The sequence below is a fragment of the Nerophis ophidion genome, linkage group LG25 (genome assembly GCF_033978795.1).
Source record: "Nerophis ophidion isolate RoL-2023_Sa linkage group LG25, RoL_Noph_v1.0, whole genome shotgun sequence".
Lineage (NCBI taxonomy): Eukaryota > Metazoa > Chordata > Actinopteri > Syngnathiformes > Syngnathidae > Nerophis > Nerophis ophidion.
Window position 1 is genome coordinate 19,956,310 of NC_084635.1, and position 27,300 is coordinate 19,983,609.

At 39.7% G+C, this 27,300-nt stretch overlaps 1 protein-coding gene across 1 annotated transcript in view; it reads right to left on the minus strand.

The window, feature by feature from the left end:
- The window catches only part of igdcc3 (immunoglobulin superfamily, DCC subclass, member 3), a 287,501-nt gene that overhangs the window by 120,250 nt on the left and 139,951 nt on the right, over positions 1-27,300 (minus strand). The window contains exon 3 of the mRNA XM_061887046.1: positions 8,018-8,162. Coding sequence (XP_061743030.1) covers positions 8,018-8,162 — 145 coding nt within the window. The remainder of the gene's footprint in view (positions 1-8,017; positions 8,163-27,300) is intronic.

Sequence of the window (27,300 nt, forward strand, 5' to 3'; positions counted from 1 at the left end):
TGAGCCCGACTTGGACATTATCTGGACTGGACCTGGTTTTAAAAACCCTTTAAACAACTCTGATTTCATTAACAAACTGGTCTGGTGAAGATAAGGTCCTTTTTTTTATTATTTTTTTATAAATAAAATAAAAAATAAGATGACTGACCGCCTTAAAAACGGAATGGAATTTTATTTTTTTCTATGAACGATAAAACCCTGAATATTGAGAACATATGAAGGTCACACCCCATCTCAATCGACATATTTTACAATCCAGCCAAATGCAAGAAAAATGCAACAAACGCTGTTTAATATGAATGTTAACGGTAAAAAAACCAAAAACATCTATAATCTTACATATGTGATATATCACTAAGCTTGACAACTTTCTCTGTGGAAATGCTCCCCACCCACACTGCTTGGTGCCTCTTCTGACCTGCTGTGACGTAGATTATCATACTGACTAGTAGGGTTGTACGGTATTTGGGTATTAGTATAGTACCGTGATACTAATGAATCATAATCAGTACCATACCGCCTCTGAAAAGTACTGGTCAGCCACACCCTAAGATTTTTTTGTTAAAATAAAGCCAATAATGCAATTTTTTCTGGTGCCCTTTATTTAGAAACGTATCGAAAAGCACCGAAAAGTATCAAAATAATATTGGTATCAGGACAACACTAGCCTAAAATATCATGCGAAAGCGCAGATCCCAACGATTGAAATACTTGATATAGTTCAAGACTTATGGTCATTAGAAAACATGACTGCACATCATAATGGCAGCTACACTGACCACCTGAATGATCTACAAAACACATTTAGGAATGTCCGGCGGCATGGCGTAGTGTAAGGGTAGGGAACCTATGGCTCTAGAGCCAGATGTGGCTCTTTTGATGACTGCATCTGGCTCTCAGATACATCTTAGCTGACATTGCTTAACACCAGACCTGCGGCCCGTTATGCTTTTCAATCAGGCCCGCTGGACATTCCCAAATATTTTTTTTAGATCTTCAATATGGGAATTATAGCTGCCATTATGGTGTGCAGTGATGTTTTCAAATTACCGTGAGTCTTGAACTATACAAAGTATTTCAATGGTTGACATCTGCTCTTTTGCATGATACACTAGTTACTATGGTAATTTAATTAGTTACTATGCTAATCTAATTTGTTACTGTGGTAATCTAAGTCACGGCATCTCAGACGAGGCACCAAGCAGTGTGGGTGGTGAGCGTTTCCACAGAGTGTTTCCAGAGCAGTCAACCTGAAATGCGGGTGTCAGGGATAGACGCGGAAAGACATTTTTACAACAAAGTTCTAAAGCTTAGTGATGTATCAGATTGTAAGTGGGTTTTTTTTACCCTTCACTTTCATATTTCGCTGTGTTTGTTGCATTTTTGTTGCATTGTTTGATTGTAAAATATGTCGATCGAGAGGTGGTGTGACGTTCATATGTTGACAATATTCAGTGTTTCATCGTTCATAGTTTATATTGTAAAACCCACATGCTTTATTTTCATGTACGTACATTCTGGGTGTCTCGTTCTGTAAAAAAAAATTAAAATACCATTCTGTTTTTGTAAGACAGTCTCTAATAACTTTTTTAGCATTCAATCAGATATTATTGGGAGTTTTTGTATTAGTGTTCCTAAAAATTTGATAAACCGGCCCTCAGACACATTTTTTTCTCTAATTCCGCTGGTAATAACGTTAAAAATATAAAACATTCTCATGCATTTTAATCCATCCATCTTTTTTCTACCACACCTGTTCAAGAAGTTGCATCAATGGTATTAAGTATTTTATTTATTATTGGTTAGGTTCAAAATAAAAATGTTCTAAAACAAAAATAAGACTTATTATACTCTAAAAATGTTGGTCTTACTTAAAAATGCAAACATTTAGTTTTTTTTTCAGTGTTAAAAAATATTAAATGGCTCTCACGGTAATACACTTTAAAATATTTGGCATTAATGGCTCTCTCAGCCAAAAAGGTTCCCGACCCCTGGCGTAGTGGGTAGAGCAGCCGTGCCAGAAACCTGAGGGTTGCTGGTTCGCTTCCCACCTATTGACATCAAAAAAATCGTTGCCGTTGTGTCCTTGGGCAGGACACTTCACCCTTTGCCCCCGGTGCCGCTCACACTGGTGAATGAATGATTGGTGGTGGTCGGAGTCTTGAACTTGAAAGTAGGCGCAAACTGGCAGCCACACTTCCGTCAGTCTACCCCAGGGCAGCTGTGGCTACAGATGTAGCTTACCACCACCAGGTGTGAATGAATGATGGGTTCCCACTTCTCTGTGAGCGCTTTGAGTATCTAACAATAGAAAAGCGCGATATAAATCTAATCCATTATTATTATTATGATTGAAAAGCTTAAAGGCCTACTGAAACCCACTACTACCGACCACGCAGTCTGATAGTTTATATATCATTGATGAAATATTAACATTGCAACACATGCCAATACGGCCTTTTTAGTTTACTGAATTACAATTTTAAATTTCCCGCGAACTGTCCTGTTGAAAACTTCATGGTATGATGACGCTTATGATGACGCGTGCGTTTGACGTCACCCGTTGAAGGGGACATTTTTTTCCAGCCCGATCCCAGCTATAACTACACATTATTCTGGACATCTGTGTTGCTGAATCTTTTGCAATTTGTTCAATTAATAATGGAGAAGTAAAAGCAGAAAGATGTAGGTGGGTAGCGGTGTATTGCAGCTCCCTTTAGCAACACAAACACAGCTCGTGTTTCCTTGTTTTTAAATTCCTGAAGGTGAAGCCTTACTATGGAACAGAGTGGTCAAGCGAACATAGTTCCCGACCACATGTCAACCGGCAGGTTTCGGTGAGAAAATTGTGGTAATAAGTTGGCTCTTACCGTAGTTATGAGCGGAGCTTGCGTCCTCCTGCAGCTGCGGACTATTACCTCCTCTCACCGAAGACACTGGCGGTCACCACACCTGTGGCCACACCCCTCCGACTTTCAGGTACCATATAATCTCACTAAAACACTAGTAACACAATAAGCAGATAAGGGATTTTCCAGAATTATCCTAGTAAATCTGATCTAATAACATCTGAGTCGCTCTCACTGCCCTCGCCTTTTTTTTTCTAGTCCTTCACTCTAACTATCCTCATCCACAAATCTTTCAAATTAATGGGGAAATTGTCGCTTTCTCCGTCTGAATCGCTCTAGCTGCTGGTGGTCATGATTGTAAACAATGTGAGGATGTGAGGAGCTCTTCAACCAGTGACATCACGCGCACATCGTCTGCTACTTCCAGTAAAGGCAAGGCTTTTTTATTAGCGACCAAAAGTTGCAAACTTTATCTAAATTTTCTCTACTTAATCCTTTCAGCAAAAATATGGCAATATCGCGAAATGATCAAGTATGACACATAGAATGGACCTGCTATCCCCGTTTAAATAAGAAAATCTCATTTCAGTAGGCCTTTAACGGGCCACATGTGGCCCCCGGGCCTTATTTTGCCCAGGTCTGATCTAGTCCTCCATGCAGGGAGAGGATTTGTGCCCCAGGTAGAGAGGTTTTAGTAGTCTGAGGTCGTGTTGAGGTAGACAGACTCTGCAGAAATGTTTTACACTTCCTGAAGGTGAAGCTATAAATATATAACTTCCATTTGGTACAGTGACCAAAAGGATGGGATTTGTGGATAGAAGCAGAATATGATTATCCACTGTGTCTCCAGATGATGTCACCATGGGGATGGTGTTAGTGCAACAACATCATTGAAGGCCCGTGCGGTGAAGTTCACACAAGGAGGGACACTCATGGCTTTGGAGTTTTTTTTCAACTTTAAATTCCATCCGTCCATCCATCCTCAACCTAGACATTTTTATTGCAATCATAAAACATGTTTGGCATTGAATAACATAATGAACATACTAGTCAACTTCTCTTTTAGTAGTAAGTAGGGTTGTCCCGATACCAATATTTTGGTACCGGTACCAAAATGTATTTTGATACTTTTCGATACTTTGATTATTTTCTAAATAAAGAGGACCACAAGAAACGGCATTATTGGCTTTATTTGAACCAAAAGTCTTACAGGACATTGCTTCTTATTGGAATATAATCCTTTAATCAATCAATCAATGAATCAAAATTTATTTATATAGCCCTTAATCACAAGTGTCTCAAAGGGCTGCACAAGCCACAACGACATCCCTGGCTCTGATCCCACATCAGGACAAGAAAAAACTCAACCCAATGGGATACAATGAGAAACCTTAAATAAAATAGTGAACATACTAGACAACCTGTCTTTTAGTAGTACAAACTGTAGGTAAGCAAACAGAGGCTCCTAATTTAGGTGTTGACATATGCAGTAACATATTGTGTCATTTGTCATTCTATCATTTTATCTACATTATGAGGACAAACTGTAAAAATGAATTTTTAATCCACTGGTTCTTATGCTTTTAATATCTGGTTATTTTCCATTTCAACATGTTCTATCTACACTTCTGTTAAAATGTAATAATCACTTATTCTTCTGTTGTTTGGAGACTATACATTAGTTTAGGATGATACTGTCAGGCTTGCCCCTAACAGTTTGGTTGTGTTTTTGTTTTTCCTCTGTGTGTGTGTGTAATATTTCCTGTCAGCGCTCTTGTTTTGGTTCTGTTTCCTGTTTGTCTCCCTGAGTGCTGTGTCCCCTCAGCTGTGGCTGATTGGCACCTGGCCACACCTGGTGTCAATCAGCCATATGCTATTTGAACCTGCCTTCCCATCCTGTCTGGGCTAGATTATTGTCATTATGACTTGTCGTTGTCTTATGCCGTGGACTGCTTTCTGTCTCCAGTTCTCCCTGGTTCCTCGTCGCTTGTGAGCTGTTTCTTGGTTCAATTCTTGTTCCTGCTACCTGTCTCTTGTTTTTCTGGTTTGTGTTTTGCCTTCCATTTGTGGACATTAAACAATGTTTTCCGGTTCAATGCCTGCCACCTTCTCTGCATCTTGGGGTTCGTCACCAACTCAACTTGACAGAATAATCCAGCCTAGTTCGAACCCCGCGGAGATTTCCATGGCGGAGAGCCTTAACAAAGCGTTAGAATTGATGGCTAAATCAAAGAAAAGCCTCGTTTTGCAATCCCTCCCACCCATCCCTGTCCTATGTTGGCTTCTCGAGGGATATCTGGGATCCATCCCTTGGAGGGGGGGGGCAGGTATGAGTAGCTGTGCAGCTGAGGAGGCACAGCTATTTCTCACAGAAGTGGGTCTGCAACGGATGCCACCAGACGCCGCTATCATCTCCGGTGGGTCTGCAACCTACGGCGCCATCATCTTCGGTGGGTCTGCAACCTACAGCGCCATCATCACAAGTGGGTCTGCAACAGACGGCGCCATCATCACAAGTGGTTCTGCAACAGACGCCACCACGCACTCCGGTGGGCCGGCAGACGCCAACACCATCTCCGGTGAACCGGCAGACGCCACCACGCACTCCGGTGGGCCAGGGGGCGCCACCACGCACTCCCGTGGGCCATCAGCAGGGGGCGCCACCATATTCTCCGGTGGGCCAGCAGCAGGGGGCGCCACCATCTTCTTCGGTGGGCCAGCGCCACCATCTTCTCCGGTGGGCCAGCAGCAGGGGACGCCACCATCTTCTCCGGTGGGCCAGCAGCAGGGGGCGCCACCATCTTCCTCTCCGGTGGGCCAGCAGCAGGGGGCGCCACCACCATCCTCTCCGGTGGGCCAGCAGCAGGGGTCGCCACCACCATCCTCTCCCGTGGGCCAGCAGCAGGGGTCGCCACCACCATCCTCTCCGGTGGGCCAGCAGTGGTCGCCACCACCATCCTCTCCGGTGGGCCAGCAGAGGGCGCCACCATACTCTTGTCGGCCACACATGTGGTCTTTTCACTGGGCGACCGCCTCGCCAATTGCGGCGGCGTTCAACTCGCCGTCGCCACCTGACTCTGGGACAAGCGTTAGAAAATGGATGGATGGATGTCCGACAGGAATTTGGAGTGTGATGGAGAATTTTTGTCCTGCAGGACATTTGTATGGTCAGACACCAAATGTGGGATGAGAGAGATCTCCCTTCCAGTTCATTCCAAAGAAAAACAGAATTTTCTAATAGTTAGCAGAACTTTAAAATCCCAATAACAACGTCTAAATCTCTGGCCCAAAATGTGATTCATTAATTGATTGATTGATCAATTAAGATGTGTTTCTCCATACTTTTTAAGTAATAAAGTGGCATATCACATTTGTGTGTCATGATTAGGGTTGTACGGTATACCGGTATTAGTATTGTACTGCGATACTAATAAATCATGTTTGATACTATACCGCCTCTAAAAAGTACCGCTCCGTCACCCCCCCCTCCCCCGCGCTGTTGTCACGTCGTGTCATTGCTTGTTTATGAGAATTTTGATTGATTTATTGATTGATTGAAACTTTTATTAGTAGATTGCACAGTACAGTACATATTCCGTACAACTGACCACTAAATGGTAACACCCGAATAAGTTTTTCAACTTGTTTAAGTCGGGGTCTACGTTAATCAATTCATGGTAACAGACTAGCATGTTCGGCAGTGCACAATCACAGAGTACTTACACGCATACACGGTGTGTAGACAGAAAAGGAAGAACGTACTCATTTTGGCTTGAAAACTAAACACTCACCAAAAGAGGTGCTTCAAGACATGGCTAGCTAGCTAGCGGCTAAAGTCCAGCCCCAGTCGGCAGTGTTTTAGCTACTTCTAAATCACTAATCCTCGCCTCCATGGCGACAAGTAAAGTACATTTCTTACAAGTATCATCCCTGCAGGACGAGGAATAGCTAAACATGTTTCATTACACACCGTAAACAAACGGCATTGGTGGAGCTACACCTAACATCCACTGTAATGATACCAACCAAAGGCGCCTATCTAGTCGATACTACCATGATTACGTCAATATTTTTTGGCATCACAACATCTTCTTTCGTTTTTTAAAAAAATATATATATTATGTTCATAAATACAGGAAAATATCCCTGGACACATAAGGACATTGAATATGACCAATGTATGATCATGTAACTACTTGGTATCATATTGATACCCAAATGTGTGGTATCATCCAGAACTACTGTAAAGTGTCAAACAACAGAAGAATAAGTGATTATTACATTTTAACAGAAGTGTAGGTAGAACATGTTAACAGAAAAAGTAAGCAGATATTAACAGTAAATGAATAAATAATTAATTGTCTACCACTTGTCCTTAATAATTTTGACAAAATAATAGAATGGAAAATAACACAATATGTTACTGGATATGTCAGCAGCTAAATTTAGAGCCTTTGTTTGTTTACTAAGTACTAAAAGACAAGTTGTCTTGTATTCGTCATGATCCGCTACCCGGATCATTTGTTATTTGGATTTTGAGTTTGTTTGTGCACTTCCTTGTTTGTTCCGTTACCATAGTTTCTGATTAGTTCCACCTGCTACTTGTTTCCTGTCGCGCACCTGTTGGTAATTGTTTACTTATGTATTTAAGCCTGTCTTTTCCGTTCACTCATCCTCTCCTCGTAGTTTGTGTTACATACTGTTTGTGTTTCACAAGTGACAACTCGGTTTTCTGTATTTGGACTCGCTAGCTTCCACACTTAGCCTTTTTTTTTTTAATTTGTAGCTCACATGCTAGCTCTTTGTTTTGCCTGTTGTGCCAAGTGCCAGTTTTTCTGTTCTCTATTCTGTTTTATTTGTTAATAAATCGTTATTTCTTACCGCACGCTGTGTCAGTGCCCAATCAGCATCCTGGAAGAGCACCACCCGGCATCACTATGCCACCCAGACGTCACAGTATTTTCACTATTTTATTTAAGAACTAAATTGCAATAAGAAACATATGTTTAATCTACCGTAAGATTTTTTGTTAAAATAGAGACATTAATGCAATTTTTTGTGGTCCCCTCCATTTAAATAAGTACCAAAAAGTATCGAAATAATTTAGGTACTGGTACCAAAATATTGGTGTCGGAACAACCCCAGTCATGATGTACTACAATTCAAACCTTTTGTCCTTGGTGTCCACAGGACGGCCATCTTTTTCCCAGCTGATAACGGGCTCCGGCAGGCCGTGAATCTGGCACTGGAATCTGGCCACACCAGACTCCTCAACATGCGCCGCCTCAGGTTGTACGTGGAAGTTGGCCATGGCTGAGGGAAGAGCAGAGTGAAGTGTTTTGATTATTTTGACCTTGCACTGTCGAACGCAATGCGAGGAAACCAACTATAATGACATATTTCTGCAAACGTGCAAATACTTCTCTTTGCAAAACGTTGTACGTGCCTTTACCAACAATAAAGGATACTTTTTTTTTCTTCCCGCGAACACTAAAATAAAATAGTCCCCCTTCCTTTTTTTTTCAGTCAGCTCACAAAGCTTGTGACCACAGGTCAAGGAAGCACCGTAAATCATCTCTAATGGAGAGCTTGGTTCCGTGTATGGGCTCTTTCTTCACGAGCCGACGAGAATGTCACTTCTTCAAAACATCTATCTCGACTGCTCCTCCTGTGTAGGACTAAAAGGTCTGCATTCATCTCATTTTTAAAAACGACACTTTTGTTAGTGTACCCAGTGGCGGACACAATAACTTACTGCAACTACATTTTTAGTATACAGTACAATAATGAAGATGCAACCAAAAAATTGGCCATGAAATTTACAAGAGGAATTCAAGTGACCGTTTTTGTCTTTTTTATATTCAATGTTAATACATTGTATAAATCAAACAAACAATAGGGTTTACCACTGCAAAGTGGTAAACTTTTGTTGTATAATACAATGATGTATTATACAACACATAATTATTATTTTTTTTAATCATTTTCATTTTATTTCGAACATGCATACCATACAAAGTAATTCATCACATATTGTCAGGCTTTCCCCTGACAGTTTGTCTATGTTTTAGTTTTTTCCTCTGCATTTGTCTGTTTCCTCTGTGTTTAGTATTTCCTGTCCTTAGTTCGTGTCTAGTGCTTTTATTTTGTCAGCTTCCTATCTTGTTCCCTGAGTGCTGTGTTCCTCCTCAGCTGTGACTGATAGGCACCTGGCCACACCCGTTGCCAATCAGCCTGCTCCTATTTGTACCTGCTTTTTGTTGTGTCAGTTGCTGGATTATTGTATTGTCGTTGCCACTTGTCGCTCTTGTCGTGTCGTTTTGTTACAGCTACTACCTGTCGTGCTATATTTTGTCCTGTTCGTCGTAGCGGTAAGCTGTTTCTGTTAGCTTTAGCCATTTCCAGTTTTTCTTGTTTGTTACTCGTTAGCTTCCACGCTAGGTCCCTTTTTGTTTCTTGCTAGTTTCTATGCTAAAGACCCATAGTTTGTTATTCCGCCCATGTGCGCGCTTTTTGTTTGTACCCTTTTGGTTTTGTTTTTGTCTTAGTATTTAATTAAATCATGTTTACTTACCAAATGCCTGCCTCCTTCTCTGCATCTTGGGGTTCGACACCAAATAACTGTGACACATATTTCCATTTTTTTCATTACAGCACTTCCGAAAAGGAGTAGGAAGAAGCTGAGCTTATTTATTCCTACCCCTATTCATATCAATCCAATCCAATCTAATCCACTTTATTTATATAGCACATTTAAACAACAAAATGTTTCCAAAGTGCTGCACAACAATATTAAAAACAACATTGAAATACTATCCTGAGCTCCACCAATGACTGAATAAAAACAAAAAATTAAAATAAATACATTTAATACTAATATAAAAACACTATAAAATAAATATGATTAAAAACGATTTTAAGGGTGAAACCAATTAAAAGAGTAAATAGAAATCAACATTTTAAAACACAGAGGGCAACAGAGGACCACACAACTCACTTAGTGTTAAAAGCCAGAGAATAAGAATGGGTCTTAAGACGAGACTTAAAACACTCCACTGTGGGAGCAGTTCGAATATGGAGGGGCAGAGTGTTCCAGAGCTTAGGGCCAAACCACAGAGAAGACCCTGTCTCCCCAGGTTTTAATTCTGGTCTCGGGCACCACGAGCTGGAGCTGGCTCTCGGACCTCAGAACGCGCGCAGAATTGTAAATTTGGATGAGGTCCGAGATATAATGAGGTGCCAGTACATGTAAAGCTTTAAAAACAAAAAACAAGATTTTAAAATCAATTCTAAAATGAACAGGGAGCCAGTGCAAACTCTGAAGGATTGGGGTTATATGGCGTTTATCATACTGTAACATATCATAAAAATGTTATCCAATTTCCTTGTTCTCTGTAACAGAACAGTGAACACATAAATAATAAACAAATAATATACCATATTGGTTAAAAAAAAGTATTAAACATAAATAATCTCTGTATCAATAAAAGATAATAATTACAAATTCTGACAAAAGACAACAAACTATTATACCATATTTTTTTTACCCCAAATTATTATTTAATGCAAAAATGCCATTTTATTTTATTTTATTTTATTTAGGTCGCAACACAACATTAATACCATAATTATAGTATATATATATATATATATATATATATATATATATTAAAGCCTTTTTGTAGATATGCATGCTAGTTCTAGCTATTGGGTTGTTTTTAGTTTTATATTTGATTTATTTTTTATTATCTTTTTTTTATTATTATTACTATGTTTTTTAAACTGTGGCACTTTGAGGTTGTTTGCTCAACATAACGTGTTTTTTTACAAATAAAATCTATTATTATTATTTGTATTATTATTATTATAATTACTATTATTATTATTATTATTATTATTATTATTATAGTATATCAGTAATTTCCAAAATTTTTAGACCAACTTCCACTTCAGAAAACACTTGGCTCTACAAGTACCACCATAATGACCAACATTAAAACACAGTCGTGTAGTAAGCCTAAGTATTCATTAAGAACAAGGTAAAGGTGTATTTCATGTATATGTTTTGGCCACTGTCACAAGTTTGAACAGTAACACTGTTAGAATATCTAACTGTTTTTTATTGCGGAAAACAACTATTCTACCATATTTTGAATTATTATTTGTTGCAAAAAATGCAATTTTTATTCTTGTTTTATTTTATCTAGGTCGCAACATAATATTAATACTATAATTATAGAAATCAGTGGTTCTCAAACTTTTTAGACCAACTTCCACCTCAGAAAACACTTGGCTCTACAAGTACCACCATAATGACCAACATTAAAACACAGTCGTGTAGTAGGCCTAAGTATTCATTAACAACAAGGCAGAGGTGTATGTCATGTATATGTTTTGGCCACTGTCACAAGTTTGAACAGTAACACTGTGTTTGAATATCTAACTCCTTTTTCATGGCGTAAAACTAGAGTAAGCCCCCTACACAGTTTAAGAAGCTTTAGTATGTTATGTTACAAACACAGAGTGTTTTAAGATAAGAGCTGTCAATTAGCTAATTAAAATGTTAAAGATGTACGCAAAAATTCGACTTACAATCATGCCACCATTGTCGTTAGCGCTGCAAATGTTGGAGTGAACCTTGTAAAATCAGACCAAAACATCCGGTAGCTTACTCGCCACTGCTTTTGACTATAGGAAAAAAAAAGACTGTACTAAAATAATGAATAAAATGAAATAATTCCACATAATTAATTAATTATTTGGCGTACCACTAGAAGGAATCTGCATACCACTAGTGAGTCACTGCCATAGAAGTCCGCTTTCCAAGATAAATGCTGTACATTATTATTACATTACTTCATACAAATACAGTAATTGTGTGTACGACAAAATGTTGTATTAGTAGGAAGGGAATTCATAGGGCACCTTTTGTTGCGGTTTACCTGACGCACGAAACGTGACGAAATGGAGGCGTGCACTATCCACTTTAGCCGCCAGACGGCAGTAGAGTTTCTAATATCTTAAAACGTGTTTTGTGGCAATTCCAATTTGACCACACGCTATGTAGAGTGGCACTTTCCCTAATTTTCAGCAGACTGCATTGCAAAATTCTGACGTGAAAACCACCTAGGAACGGGGCCATATGACTCCCCGGCCTACTGTAAGAGTTTGTTTTTCTTTTTGAAAGGCACGGTACATGTTCAAACTGTGCTCTTTTGGGACCAATTAAATTGATTTCAATTTCATTTACTGGGTGGCGTTGATTTGAGATGCAAAGTAAAGATCTCCATCAAGGAGTAACATATGTTAAATATAAAAATACAAAAAATAAGTACCGTATATTTCTGACTATAAGTCGCAGTTTTTTCATAGTTTGGCCAGGGGTGCGACTTATACTCTGGAGCAACTCATGTGTGAAATTATTAACACATTACCGTAAAAAATCAAATAATATTATTCATCTCATTCACGAAAGAGACGAAGAAAATGTCAGCAATCGTCATACACACGTTAGCAATCGTCACATACACGTTGACCAATAAGTATTCGGCGGGAGTGGGTCATGGCGGAAGTGCATTGTGGGTCATGGAATGCTAACTGCTATATGCTATATCAGGGGTCGGCAACCTTTACCACTCAAAGAGCCATTTGGACCCGTTTCACAAAGTATAGAAAACAATGGGAGCCACATAACTCTTTTGGAATTTATAATGAAATAATACTGCATAGAGAGTTTTTTTGCTTTGTGCTATGTATAAACCAGATGTCTCAGACACGCTGCCCGCACCTTAGTGCGGCCCACAAGTTTTATATGAATGCCGCTTGACAGCGTCACACCTGCCAACCGTCCCAATTTTCCCAGGAGACTCCCGAATTTCAGAGTAATTATTTCTCGAATGTACGCTAGTGTTCACCTAATGAACAATAATAAGGGTGTACATTGATGGCACTACCAACCTCTACAGCTTGTACAAATAGCTTGCCAGCCCAAAGAATTGTTTGATGAGGTTATTGCAGACACACGTAAGAGACTGCAAGGCATCCTTATTCAACAGCAATACAGGTTAAACTGAGGGTGGCCGTTTAAAAAACTTTAGCACTCTTACTAATATGCGCCACACTGTGAACCCACCCCAAACAAGAATGAAAAACACATTTCAGGAGAACATCCGCAATATAACACAACAAACACGACAGAACAAACACCCAGAATCCCATGTATCCTGACTCTTCCGGGCTACATTATACACCCAGCTACCACCAACCCAACTCCCCACCCCCTTCCGTGCGTCAGCCGGAGCCGGAGGCCACGCCCCCTCCAGCTCCATGCGAACCCGAGTGACGTGTCGATAGCGTGTTTTCACGTCCGCTTTCCCACAATATAAACAGAGTGCCTGTCCAATGACGTTATAACTGCAGAATGATCGAGGGCGAGTTCTTGGTTTCTAATGTGGGTTTCTTGTTAGGCAGTCTCATTAACGTCCTCCCAGCGCGGCAACAACACACAACAACAGCAGTCACGTTTTTGTCTATCGTAAAGCGGTTCGTCTGTCGTAAACAGCAATGTTGTGACACTCTTAAACAGGACAATACTGCCATTTACTGTGCATGCATATGTGACAATAACATTTACAACTTATAGAGGAGTGGTTCTCAACCTTTTTTCAGAGATGTACGCCCGGTGAACATTTTTTTAATTCAAGTACCCCCTAATCAGAGCAAAGCATTTTTGGTTGAAAAAAAAAGAGATAAAGAAGTAAAATACAGAACTATGTCATCAGTTTCTGATTTATTAAATTGTATAACAGTGCAAAATATTTCTCATTTGTAGTGGTCTTTTTTGAACTATTTGGAAAAAAAGATATAAAAATAACTAAAAACTTGTTCAAAAATAAACAAGTGATTCAATTATAAATAAAGATTTCTACACATACTGCAATGAGGTGGCGACTTATCCAGGGTGTACCTCGCCTTCCGCCCAATTGTAGCTGAGATAGGCACCAGAGCCCCCGCGAACCCAAAGGGAATAAGCGGTAGAAAATGGATGAATGGATGGATAGCTGTAAATATACTCCTCCCCTCTTAACCACGCCCCAGACAACGCCTCGCCCCCAACAACGCCCCTCGCCATACACCTGACCACGCCAACCAGCCCCCCAACCCTCACCTCCCGAAATCGGAGGTCTCAAGCTTGGCAAGTACGCTCAGGCCGACGCTCTAACCCAGTGGTTCTTAACTTTGTTGGAGTTACCGAACCCCACTAGTTTCGTACGCGCATTCACCGAACCTTTCTTTAGTGAAAAATAAAAATGTTTTTCAAATTCAAGACAGAGTTATAGGTTTGTTTTACTGATGCACAAAATGAACCGAGCATGAACATCACCTTGTTCAAAGAACAAAACCAACACAGTGCATGAACTCACAACAAACTACACACCTGCAAATCAGATGGAAAATTAGAGGGAACATTGTTCGGGGGTGTCCATAATTCGCCAATAGGGAGAAGTTTTTATTTACACGATGAGTTGGGTGTATCTTGACCTCCGCGGCAGAGGCTCCGCCGAACCCCTAGGGTTCGATCGAACCCTGGTTAAGAACCACTGCTCTAACCACTAGTACACTGAGTAGGTAGCTGAAGAGCATCTCTATATGGCAAGCTTCCGTGGTCTCTACTATTAGTGGACCAGCCAGGATCATCTTTTGATGCTCTTTTTAAGCCGGGCGAAGACACCAACAACGCCCCTCGCCATACATCCGACCACGCCAACCAGCCCCCCATCCCTCACCTCCCGAAATCGGAGGTCTCAAGCTTGGCAAGTATGCTCAGGCCGGACGCTCTAACCCAGCGGTTCTTTACCTTGTTGGAGTTACCGAACCCCACTAGTTTCATACGTGCATTCACCGAACCTTTCTTTAGTGAAAAATAAAAATGTTTTTCAAATTCAAGTCAGAGTTATAGGTTTTTTTACTGGTGCACAAAATGAAACGAGCATGAACATCACCTTGTTCAAAGAACAAAACCAACACAGTGCATGAACTCACAACAAACTACACACCTGCAAATCAGATGGAAAATTAGAGGGAACTTTGTTTGGGGGTGTCCATAATTCGCCAATGGGGAGAAGTTTTTCTTTACACGAGGAGTCGGGTGTATCTTGACCTCCGCGGCAGAGGCTCCGCCGAACCCCTAGGGTTCGATCGAACCCTGGTTAAGAACCACTGCTCTAGCCACTAGGCCACTGAGTAGGTAGCTGAAGAGCATCTCTGTATGGCAAGCTTCCGTGGTCTCTACTATTAGTGGACCAGCCAGGATCATCTTTTGATGCTCTTTTTAAGCCGGGCGAAGACACCAACAACGCCCCTCGCCATACACCCAACCACGCCAACCAGCCCCCCATCCCTCACCTCCCGAAATCGGAGGTCTCAAGCTTGGCAAGTATGCTCAGGCCGGACGCTCTAACCCAGCGGTTCTTTACCTTGTTGGAGTTACCAAACCCCACCAGTTTCATATGCACATTCACGGAACCTTTCTTTAGTGAAAAATAAAAATGTTTTTCGAATTCAATACAGAGTTATAGTATTTTTTTTTACTGGTGCACAAAATGAACCGTGCATGAACATCACCTTGTTCTAAGAACAAAACCAACATAGTGCATGAACTCACAACAAACTACACACCTGCAAATCAGATGGAAAATTAGAGGGAACATTGTTTGGGGGTGTCGATAATACGCCAATAGGGAGAAGTTTTTATTTACACGAGGAGTTGGGTGTATCTTGACCTCCGCGGCAGAAGCTCCGCCGAACCCCTAGGGTTCGATCGACCCCTGCTTAAGAGCCACTGCTCTAGCCACTAGGCCACTGAGTAGGTAGCTGAAGAGCATCTCTGTATGGCAAGCTTCCGTGGTCTCTACTATTAGTGGACCAGCCAGGATCATCTTCTGATGCTCTTTTTAAGCCGGGCGAAGACACCAACAACGCCCCTCGCCATACACCCGACCACGCCAACCAGTCCCCCAACCCTCACCTCCCGAAATCGGAGGTCTCAAGCTTGGCAAGTACGCTCAGGCCGGACGCTCTAACCCAGTGGTTCTTAACCTTGTTGGAGTTACCGAACCCCACTAGTTTCATACGTGCATTCACCGAACCTTTCTTTAGTGAAAAATAAAAATGTTTTTCAAATTCAAGTCAGAGTTATAGGTTTTTTTACTGGTGCACAAAATGAACCGAGCATGAACATCACCTTGTTCAAAGAACAAAACTACACACCTGCAAATCAGATGGAAAATTAGAGGGAACTTTGTTTGGGGGTGTCCATAATTCGCCAATAGGGAGAAGTTTTTATTTACACGAGGAGTCGGGTGTATCTTGACCTCCGCGGCAGAGGCTCCGGCGAACCCCTAGGGTTCGATCGAACCCTGGTTAAGAACCACTGCTCTAACCACTAGGCCACTGAGTAGGTAGCTGAAGAGCATCTCTGTATGTCAAGCTTCCGTGGTCTCTACTATTAGTGGACCAGCCAGGATCATCCTTTGATGCTCTTTTTAAGCCGGGCAATGTGTCAAAACCACCCCACAAATGAAAATAACACACATACAGTAGGCAACTTTGAACTTGCAAGATGTTTAATATTCAACAGTCCTCCACTACTAAAGGAATAACGTATGAAGAGGGAACTAATGTTTAACATAGACGTGTACTTTAGGCGGAGTGTCTACACACTATATTTTTTTCCGAGGCCAGTCAGAACGCATTACGGATCGTAAGATCTCTATCAGGCTTAAAAAAGCATTTCTGTTTACACTGCTCAGGGGCTTGGGAGCAAAACACAAACCCAGTTATTCTTCACAGCACCGTGACCTTTACTAAAGTGAAAAGATGTCATATACAGCCATGCAGACCCACGCTGCGTCCTGAAGGCACCACATGAGAGGCCTTTAAAGTGTTACAGGTGAGGGTGTCTTCTATCGGCACACACGCACACAATCACAACAATAACACTCCTCCATGTCCAACTGCCATGTTGAACCCCTTGCTGAAGGTGATCTGTGAAAAAAAACATTAGGATTTCCCGACGTATGTAACTAGGTCGGTCAGGCGTGTTTTAAAAATTCAACACAGACGCATCAATTTCCTGGTACACGGCTGCACTTCACATTTCTTCCCCTGAAAGAACAAAAGTGCCGTCGATGGCGAATTCAGCGGAAAAGTCATTTTTGAGGTTCTTTTTGTCCACAATGTACACTCCCTCGCCATCGCACAATTACTCATTTAAATGTAAAGCAAAATTACAGTACATCCAAAGGGGGTGGACTTATAGCAGTGGTTCTCAAATGGGGGTACGCGTACCCCTGGGGGTACTTGAAGGTATGCCAAGGGGTAAGTGAGATTTTCAAAAATATTCTAAAAAAAAAAAAAAAATAAATAAATAAATAAAATCCTTAATAAATATATTTATTGAATACTTCAACAAAATATGAATGTAAGTTCATAAACTGTGAAAAAAAATGCAACAATGCAATATTCAGTGATGACAGCTAGATTTTTTGTGGACATGTTCCATAAATACTGATGTTAAAGATTTCTTTTTTTGTGAAGAAATGTTTAGAATGAAGTTCATGAATCCAGATGGATCTCTATTACAATCCCCAAAGAGGGCACTTTAAGTTGATGATTACTTCTATGTGTAGAAATCTTTATTTATAATTGAATCACTTGTTTATTTTTCAACAAGTTTTTAGTTATTTCTATATATATTTTTCCAAATAGTTCAAGAAAGACCACTACAAATGAGCAATATTTTGCACTGTTATACAATTTAATAAATCAGAAACAGATGACATAGTGCTGTATTTTACTTCTTTATCTCTTTTTTTCAACCAAAAATGCTTTGCTCTGATTAGAGGGTACTTGAATTAAAAAAAATTTCACAGAGGGTACATCACTGAAAAAAGGTTGAGAACCACTGAGTTACAGGAGACACCCAACAACATTTCATGCCTTATTATTATTTCATAACCTACTCCTCCTCCAACCTGTGACTTGCAAGGATTCATTTCCCCAAAGGATGGAACATTTGTAACAATAAGCAGGGGCGTCGAAGTGGAGGCGTATGTGCTACACATATGCTACACGGTAAGCGGACTTTTGATCGCATTTATTTAACATTTAGAATGCATAAAAAAATAAGAAAAAGAGCAGTTCACCTTTAAATCTGAAGTAAAGAGAATCTTGTCATATATATATATTTTTTTAATTACAAACCCCGTTTCCATATGAGTTGGGAAATTGTGTTAGATGTAAATATAAACGGAATACAATGATTTGCAAATCCTTTTCAACCCATATTCATTTGAATATGCTACAAAGAGTTGCCAGTGGGGGATAGCACTGAGGCGAGAGATATGTGCGTGAACGTTTAGGAAGCGGAAGGATATTTATATTTGTCATGATCCACGTTTTGGATCATGTCATATTCTGGTTTTTGTTCTGTTTTGTATTTCGTCTTGTTATGTGGCTCCCTTAGTTCCTGGTGGCACTTCCTGTTTGGAACATAGAAAAAACATACAAGACTTTCAATTAGTGCATCAACCCCCAAAAAACCCCTCCCACCCCATTCACACTCATCCACACCCACTCACACAAAAGGGGTTGTTTCTTTCTGCTACCAATATTCTGGTTCCCACAACAGAGAAAACACAGTTTGAAGGGACACAGTCCCTGAAGCACACATGATTGTGTGTGCCACTGGTCCACTAACATTTTCATTAATTACTATTTTTTCATGTAATTCTTTTTATATTGTTTTACTTTCTTTTTTATCCAAGAAAATGTTTATTTATTCATCTCATTTGTGGGTTCTTCCGAGGATGTCGTAGTCGTAATGATTTGTGCAGTCCTTTGAGACATTTGTGATTTGGGGCTATATAAATAAACATTGATTGATTGATTTTACTGTATTTTTTTTTTTTTAAAAAGGACCTTATCTTCACCAGACCAGGGGCCGTATTTATCAAGCATCTTAGAGTGCCATTTTACATTTAAGTCCTGAGGATTTGCGAAATTTAGTCCTACTCTCAAACTTAAGAATAAAAGGTATTTATCAACTTTCTTAAGTCTAAGAATCACTCCTACTCTCCACAATATGTAAAAGACCTTCAGAGGTGTCCTAAGTGAGAATTTGCGAAATTTAGTCCTACTCTCAAACTTAAGAATAAAAGCTATTTATGAACTTTATTGAGTCTAAGAATCACTCCTACTCTCCACGATATTTAAGAAACCTTAAGAGGTGTCCTAAGTGGTTAGGAGTTGCCAGTGGGGGGTAGCACTGAGGCGAGAGAGATATGCGTGAACGTTTAGGAAGCGGAAGGCTATTTATATTTGTCATGATCCACGTCTTGGGTCATGTCATATTCTGGTTTTTGTTCTGTTTTGTATTTCGTCTTGTTATGTGGCTCCCTTAGTTCCTGGTGGCACTTCCTGTTTTGTTTCTGTTTCCTTAGCAACACATTTGTGTCACCTGCCTTGCGTTTGATCACGCGCACCTGCCGTTGATTAGTTATCTCCTTATGTACGCCTGCCTTCATTTGCCATTCTTCCTCGGACTCTTATTTGCTTCATGCAACAAGTGACATCGCTCTTCCAGCATTGTGGTAACTATCTTTGGTACTCGATTAGCTTCCATGCTATTTTATTTGTTACTCTTAGCTTACACGCTAGCGCCTTATTTTTGTTTTGTTCTATATATAGTGCCTTTGTGCAAGTGCCTTTGTTCTTAGTTTGTTTTATAGTGTAAATAAATCATTATTCCTACCTTACGCTGTGTTCCATCTCTGCTGCACCCACGGGAGAACGCAAACCACGACACAATGCCAGCTAAGCGTCACAATATTTATGAAAATATTCAACAATATAAAACTTATCAAAAATAGTTAAAATATTCCACAACTAGAACATTCAGTTGGAAAATTTGAATGGACTGTTTTTGTATTGTGAGGCTTTTCAGTCTAAGGTTGAATACTGACTTCTTCTAGGCACTGACATTTTAAGAGTTAAACGCACATGTTAAGTGTGTTAAGTGCACCAATAAAGTGCACATGTTATGTGCACATACTGTATATAAGTGTGTAAAATAAGTGTAAATATATAAGTGTGTACAATAAGTGCATTATTCAAGTGCACAAATAATGTGTAAATACATAAGTATGTAAAATAAGTTCACCAACAAAGTACACAAGTTATGTGCACTTGTATAAATGTGTAAAATAGGTGCACCAATAAAGTGCACAATTATAACTGTGTACAATAAGTAAATTAATAAATTGCAGAAGTCATGTGCACATATATAAGTATGGAAAATAAGTGCACAAGTTGTGTACTCATATATAAGTGTGTAAAATACAGTGGGGCAAAACACTATTTAGTCAGCCACCGATTGTGCAAGTTCTCCCACTTAAAATGACAGAGGTCTGTAATTTTCATCTTAGGTTCACTTCAACTGAGAGACAGAATGTGAAAAAAAAATCCAGGAATTCACATTGGATGAATTTTAAATAATTTATTTGTAAATTTTGGTGGAAAATAAGTATTTGGTCAACCATTCAAAGTCCTCACTGATGGAAGGAGGTTTTGGCTCAAAATCTCACAATTCATGGCCCCATTCATTCTTTCCTTAACACGGATCAATCGTCCTGTCCCCTTAGCAGAAAAACAGCCCCAAAGCATGATGTTTCCACCCCCATGCTTCACAGTAGGTTTGGTGTTCTTGGGATGCAACTCAGTATTCTTCTTCCTCCAAACACGACAAGTTGAGTTGATACCAAAAAGTTCTATTTTGGTTTCATCTGACCACATGACATTCTCCCAATCCTCTGCTGTATCATCCATGTATCCATTTTGGTATAAACTCAACTCGTCGTGTTTGGAGGAAGAAGAATACTAAGTTGCATCCCAAGATCACCATACCTACTGCGAAGCATGGGGATGGAAACACCATGCTTTGGGGCTGTTTTTCTGCTAAGGGGACAGGACGATTGATCCCTGTTAAGGAAAGAAAGAATCCTACTTCCATCAGTGAGGACTTTGAATGGTTGACCAAATACTCATTTTCCAGCATCATTTACAAATAAATTTTTTGAAATTCCTACAATGTAAATTCCTGGATTTTTTTTTTTTCACATTCTGTCTCTCGCAGTTGAAGGCTACCTATGATGAAAATTACAGACCTCTGTCATCATTTTAAGTGGGAGAACTTGCACAATCGGTGGCTGACTAAATACTTTTTTGCCCCACTGTAGGTGTAAACATGTGCTCACATATAAACGACAAGTAAGTGCAAAAGTTGTGTGTTCATATAGGAGTGCAACATTAGTGCACAAGTTGTGCGCTCACATATAAGTATGTAAAAAAAAAAGTGCACAAGTTATGTGCACAATTGAGTGCTAAAACTCCTCGCACGGAGAATTTTAGGATAAATTAGGAGCTCTTTGAGAGGATTCTTAGAATATTTCATTTTGTTTTGTATTATTTTGTAGTCTATTGTCAAAATATACTCTCCCATTGACCACTTAAATATTTCTAAAATATTTCTTTATTCTTAGACAAGGGGTTCCCTTCCGTGATTGGTCATTTCTATGGACAAAGAAATGACGTCACCTAAAATTCCGTTTACGGCACATAGTAATGTCGTAATTCAGCTCTGAGTGTGACGCTTAAGATTCAGTCCTACACTTCGCTGAAAGTGTGAGTAAGACGCTTGATAACTAACTTTTAAGTGCAGCTTTCAGCGAATAATTTCTTTACTCGTAAGTCCACCCTTAGCAGACTTCTTAGGAGTAATTCTAAGAAGCTTGATAAATACGGCCCCAGGTTGTTAATAAAATTAGATTAGTTTAAAGGCTTTCATTATATCGGGTGTAACCCGATATGATTATTACTGTGAAAAAGTAAGAAAAGTTTTTATAAGTTTCATTTTTGCATCTTACCACACATAACTGTGGTGTATTCAAAGACCCTCAATTAAAGTTAAAATTATATTTACTAGTTTTTAAGGACAGGAGAGGGCCTAGTCCCCAAGTAATGCACTAATAATATAATCCAATGATAATGATGTATTTATCCACTGGTGATTATCATACCTAAATCTTCTTATCTCTACTTTACACTCTGAAGTAAAAAGCATCTTGTCATATTCATAATGAAAGCTGATATGATTATTTATTCAAATTGTATATGTGGGAGGATAAGAGAAAGTTATTTTATTAGGGTTGTAATGACTGATGGATAAATCGATATATTGATTCATAATCCTGAATTTGAAGCATATCCATCTGTGCTCGGCAAGTTTGCCTTCCAAGAGATAGGTATCGATCCGAGTTCGGTTTAAAATGTATTCGATCGATCTAATGCTAGGAAAAGGAAAACATTGGATTCAATAACAGTAGACTTTAAAATAAATTTTGCATTTGTAATAATAAAGATGTTAAACGTTAACTCTATTTTCCCGTCTGTGGCATCTATGGTGGTCATAAAAAACGCAAACGCCACCAGACAATAGTGTAATACCTGTGATGTGTGTCTGTTTTGATTGATTAATTGATTGAAACTGTTATAAGTAGATTGCACAGTACAGCACATATTCTCTGCAATTGACCACTAAATAAAGTTTTTCAACGTGTTTAAGTCGGGGTCCACGTTAATCAATTCATGGTACAAATATATACTATCAGCATGATACAGTCATCACACAAGTTAATCATCAGAGTATATACACTGAATTATTTACATTATTTACAATCCGGGGAAGTAGGATGTGGTGGGGAGAGGGTGTTAGTCTAGGGTTGTAGTTGCCTGGAGGTGTTCTTTTAGTGAGGTTTTGAAGGAGGATTGAGATGCACTTTCTTTTACACCTGTTGGGAGTGCATTTCATATTGATGTGGCATAGAAGGAGAATGAGTTAAAACCTTTGTTAGATCGGAATCTGTGTTTTAACGTGGTTTGTGGAGCTCCCCCTGGTGTTGTAGTTATGGAAGTAGTTTGGCATGTACTTCGGTATCAGGGAGGTGTAGCGGATTTCATAGACTAGGCTCAGTGCAAGTTGTTTTACTCAGTCCTCCATCCTGAGCCAGCCCACTTTGGAGAAGTGGGTAGGAGTAAGGTGTGATCTGGGGTGGAGGTCTAGAAGTAACCTGACTAGCTTGTTCTGGGATGTTTGGAGTCTAGATTTGAGGGTTTTGGAGGTGCTGCGGTACCAGGAGGTGCATGCATAATCGAAAAAGGGTTGAATGAGAGTTCCCGCTAGAATCTTCATGGGGCTTTTGTTGACCAGAGAGGAGATTCTGCAGAGAAATCATGTTCATTGGTTGACCTTTTGATTACCTTGGTTGCCATTTCATCACAGGAAAGATTAGCCTCTAGAATGGAACCTAGGTAGGTGACCTCATCTTTCCTGCTGATAACAATGTCAACCACTTTAATAGTGAAGTCACTGACATTCTTCAGGTTAATTTGGGACCCACATAGGATGGATTCCTTTTTACCCAAGTGTATGGATAGCTTACTGTGTGCCTTTAAGAAGTGTTGTTGTTGGGTGTGAGAATAGTGAACAGAGTCCTGTGAGAGTTTTGGTGTATGTGTGTTCAGTTTTTAAATGTGTTATTTGACTCCCCTAGTTTGTTATTGCTCGTTAAAAAAAGTGTCTGAGAGTGTATCTCTGACTTTTTCTCTTTTCTCTTCATAACTTTCAGCTACAGCCCGATTGCAAAAGCCGCAATAAAAACGATACAACACAGCTTTACAACCCAAGAAGATGCATCACAATGGAAGTGATAGTGGAGCAAATTACCGCGATGCACTGACTCCAGGAACACAAGGAGAAGTCATTTGATGAAGAATAAATAAAAAGAAGAGAGAAATTAAGGAGGCTGTGGAAATTAGGAAGCGAGGGACCAAGTTTATCAACAGGAAGGGGGGAGAAAAACATGCTTCCACACACCTGGAACGCTGTCCGTCATCAGCGACGCGAGGGCGGAAAACATATTTAGCTGGGTGGGGTAAATCTACTCTTTAATTGTTGGTTACTTCTACTGAAAATCATTGATTGTTGAAAATGTGACTGCTCACATTTTTATTTTTGAATGTTTCCTTTTGTCATTTCAACCTTAAGTGTTGGTTGCACGTTTTTCAAATTCGATGTACGTTTGTAAATGCATTGGCCATTAATTGTTGTTAACTTGCTTGTTTGTATCCATAACTCATTTATACATAATTCCCTCGAAAGAAATAACAGGAACAAAAACTTTGCCTGCAGTATCCAGTATCTATTATTTTTTTCACAGTCACACTGCTTATATTCTGTTCAATAGACATTTTGGATTGTTTCGGATCATATCGTTGTAAAAAAAATTATATTGCCCCTAAATCAGCCCATAAGACTCTTGAACACATTATACAAATCCCCTCAATTCCCCCAAACAACAGATTAACTTGCTGGAATATAAAGACAATATAAATATACATCTATGGCTGGGCGATATATCCATTCATCCATCCATTTCCTACCGCTTAATCCCTTTCGGGGTCGCGGGAGATGCTGGCGCCTATCTCAGCTTCAATCGGGCGGATATATCATATACTCGATATATCGCGGGTTTGTCTCTGTGCAATATGGAAAATGACTACATCGTGATATTCGAGTATACTTTCTCACGCAGTTGCTTTTAGCTGCGGGCATTACACTACAGACTCTTCCCACTCCTTCTTGTGTCTCCTTCTCACAGACAGCAAGCGCACCTTCTTACACACGTCACATACTGTCACGTCATACGTCACATACGTATACGCCCTCATGGAGCGGAGAGGTAGCAGCATGGGTAACGTCAGCTGGACATAAGCGATGATGATATGGACCTTCGATCCCTAAGGCGGAGTCCTGCAAGTAGTAATACGAGAGAAAGAAGGTGCGAATCTGGTAACAAATGAAGGAATAATTATAAGATAGATAGATAGATAGACAGATAGATAGATAGATAGATGGATAGATCGATAGATCGATAGATCGATCGATAAATAGATAGATAGAGTCTTTATTGTCATTGCACAAGTGCAACAAAATGTTGTTATTATTATTATCAATCAATCAATGTTTATTTATATAGCCCTAAATCACAAGTGTCTCAAAGGGCTGCACAAGCCACAACGACATCCGCGGTACAGAGCACACATAAGGGCAAGGAAAAACTCACCCCAGTGGGATTATTAGCAGTATTTAAAATAGGGCATACTATACTTAGTAAAATTGGAGTCAGGCATTTAAGCCATCAATAGTAATAATAATAATCATAATTATAATAACGTGTTTTTTTATTATTAGCATATTTGATTATTGATTTCTATTAAATATGTATTCATCATTTTTAACAGGATCTTGTTTTGCTGTCAACGTTTTAAGATGTTACCTCATGTTATATATTATGCCTTTTTATTTCTTATTTAGCAATGGCTTTAAGCACACATTTAAATCCTCCTCACACCGTTGGCTATTTAAGAGGTTTTTGCTATGTGAAGCACTTTGGGCTTTTTCTACATTTTGTTATGTTATAGCCTTTTTCCGAAATGGAATAAATTAATTTTTTGTCTTCGAAATTATACAGAAAAAATCCCACAATGATAATGTAAACATGTTTAAAAAAAAATAAAACTTAGCACATGAATTAAAAATAAAAAATATAATAAAAACATACATGTACATAGGTATTCATCGCATTTTCTCTGTACTTTGTTGATGCACCTTTGGCAGCAATTACAGTCTCAAGTACTCTCAAGCTCCATAAAGTTGCATAGGAAGCATTGGTTTTCATCCATAATGTCTCTGTAAATTGCTACATTTATCTTTCCCTCTATCCTTCAGTCCTTGCTGCTGAAAACCATCCCCACAGCATGATACAGCCACCACCATGCTTCACTATAGAGATGGTATTGGCCTGGTGATGAGTGGTGCCTGGTTTCCTCCAAACATGATGCCAAGGAGTTTGAACTGTGTCTCATCAGACAAGATCATTTAGTTTCTCATGATCCGAGAGTCTTTCTGTGACGACCGGGTCGCATCGTGATGCAGGAGTTTGTTCTCCCAGGAATGCAGATCGGGCTTCGGACACAGTGTGCAGGTAGAAACAAATTATTTATTTATAAATAACTCAGATGGTAATAAAGAAAAACGTGCTCATAGCACTTAAGGCAAAAAACTAAAAGAGCTAGCATGGGAGCTAGAAGGTAAGAGCCTAGTGTGGAAGCTAGCAGGTAGAGAGCAGGAAACAGACTTCGGTACTTGTACAAAAACAAACTAGGAAGCCAGACCAAGTGAGGCCAGGGCAAGGACTAAATAGCCCACTAATTATTGCCCGGTTTACAGGTGTGTGTCCCGAACCTTAACCAGAAGCAGGTGAATGTAATTTGCCGTCATGGCAACTGAGACACACAAACATAACACTTTCAGGTGCATGTTGGCAAATGTTTTACTAAGAAGCGGTTTCCGTCTGGTCACCTGATTGATGGATTGCTGAAGAGATAGTCTTCCTTCTTGAAGGTTCTCCTCTCTCCACAGAAGATTTCTGTAGCTCTGACAGAGTAACAAAGGGGTTCTTGGTCACCTCCCTGACGAGACTAAGATGAATGCAGCAATTTACAGAGACATCCTGAATGAAAACCAACACTTCCCATCAAATTCGACGGAGCTTGAGAAATACTGCATAGACGAAATGAGTCAGTAATCAAATTGCCCAAAAGATAGGAGTGCCAAGTGTGTCATCGTATTCAAAAATACTTGAGGCTGTAATTGCAGTCCAAGGTGCATCAACAAAGTATTGAGCAAAGGCGGTGAATACTTACGTACATGTAATTTCTTAGTTGTTTGTTTTTAACACATTTGCAAAATCAAAACAAAACAATGTTTTTAACATTGATATTATGGGGTTTTATGTGTAGAATTTTGAGGACAAATATGGATTTATTCCATTTTGGAATAAGGCTGTAACATAACAAAATGCGGAAACTGAGAGGCGCTGTGAATACTATGCACTGTATTTTAAGTTTTTTTCTTTTAATGAATTGTTAAAATTCACACTATAGTTTTGTCCCTGGATTTTACTCATTTGGGCTGAGGAAATTAAATACATTTGCCTGTGTTGGGTCATTGCACATTTTGAGTAGTCTGATGGGCATATTATCAGATTTAGAGTTGAAAAACGACAGAACCGAACGTTTATTTTGAAAGAGTTATAACAGCGTGTGGAGAGGCGGAGCCGACGAGCCGAAAGCGGGGCAGGGCAAATGGTTGACCTGACCAAGATGGTGGCCAGGAGGCGGGGCATGCAGCAGAGCGGAGAGGCGGGGCACGCCTGGAGCGACACTGCAGCCATCAGCGTCAGGTGCGTACACAACACACCTGCGCTCAATT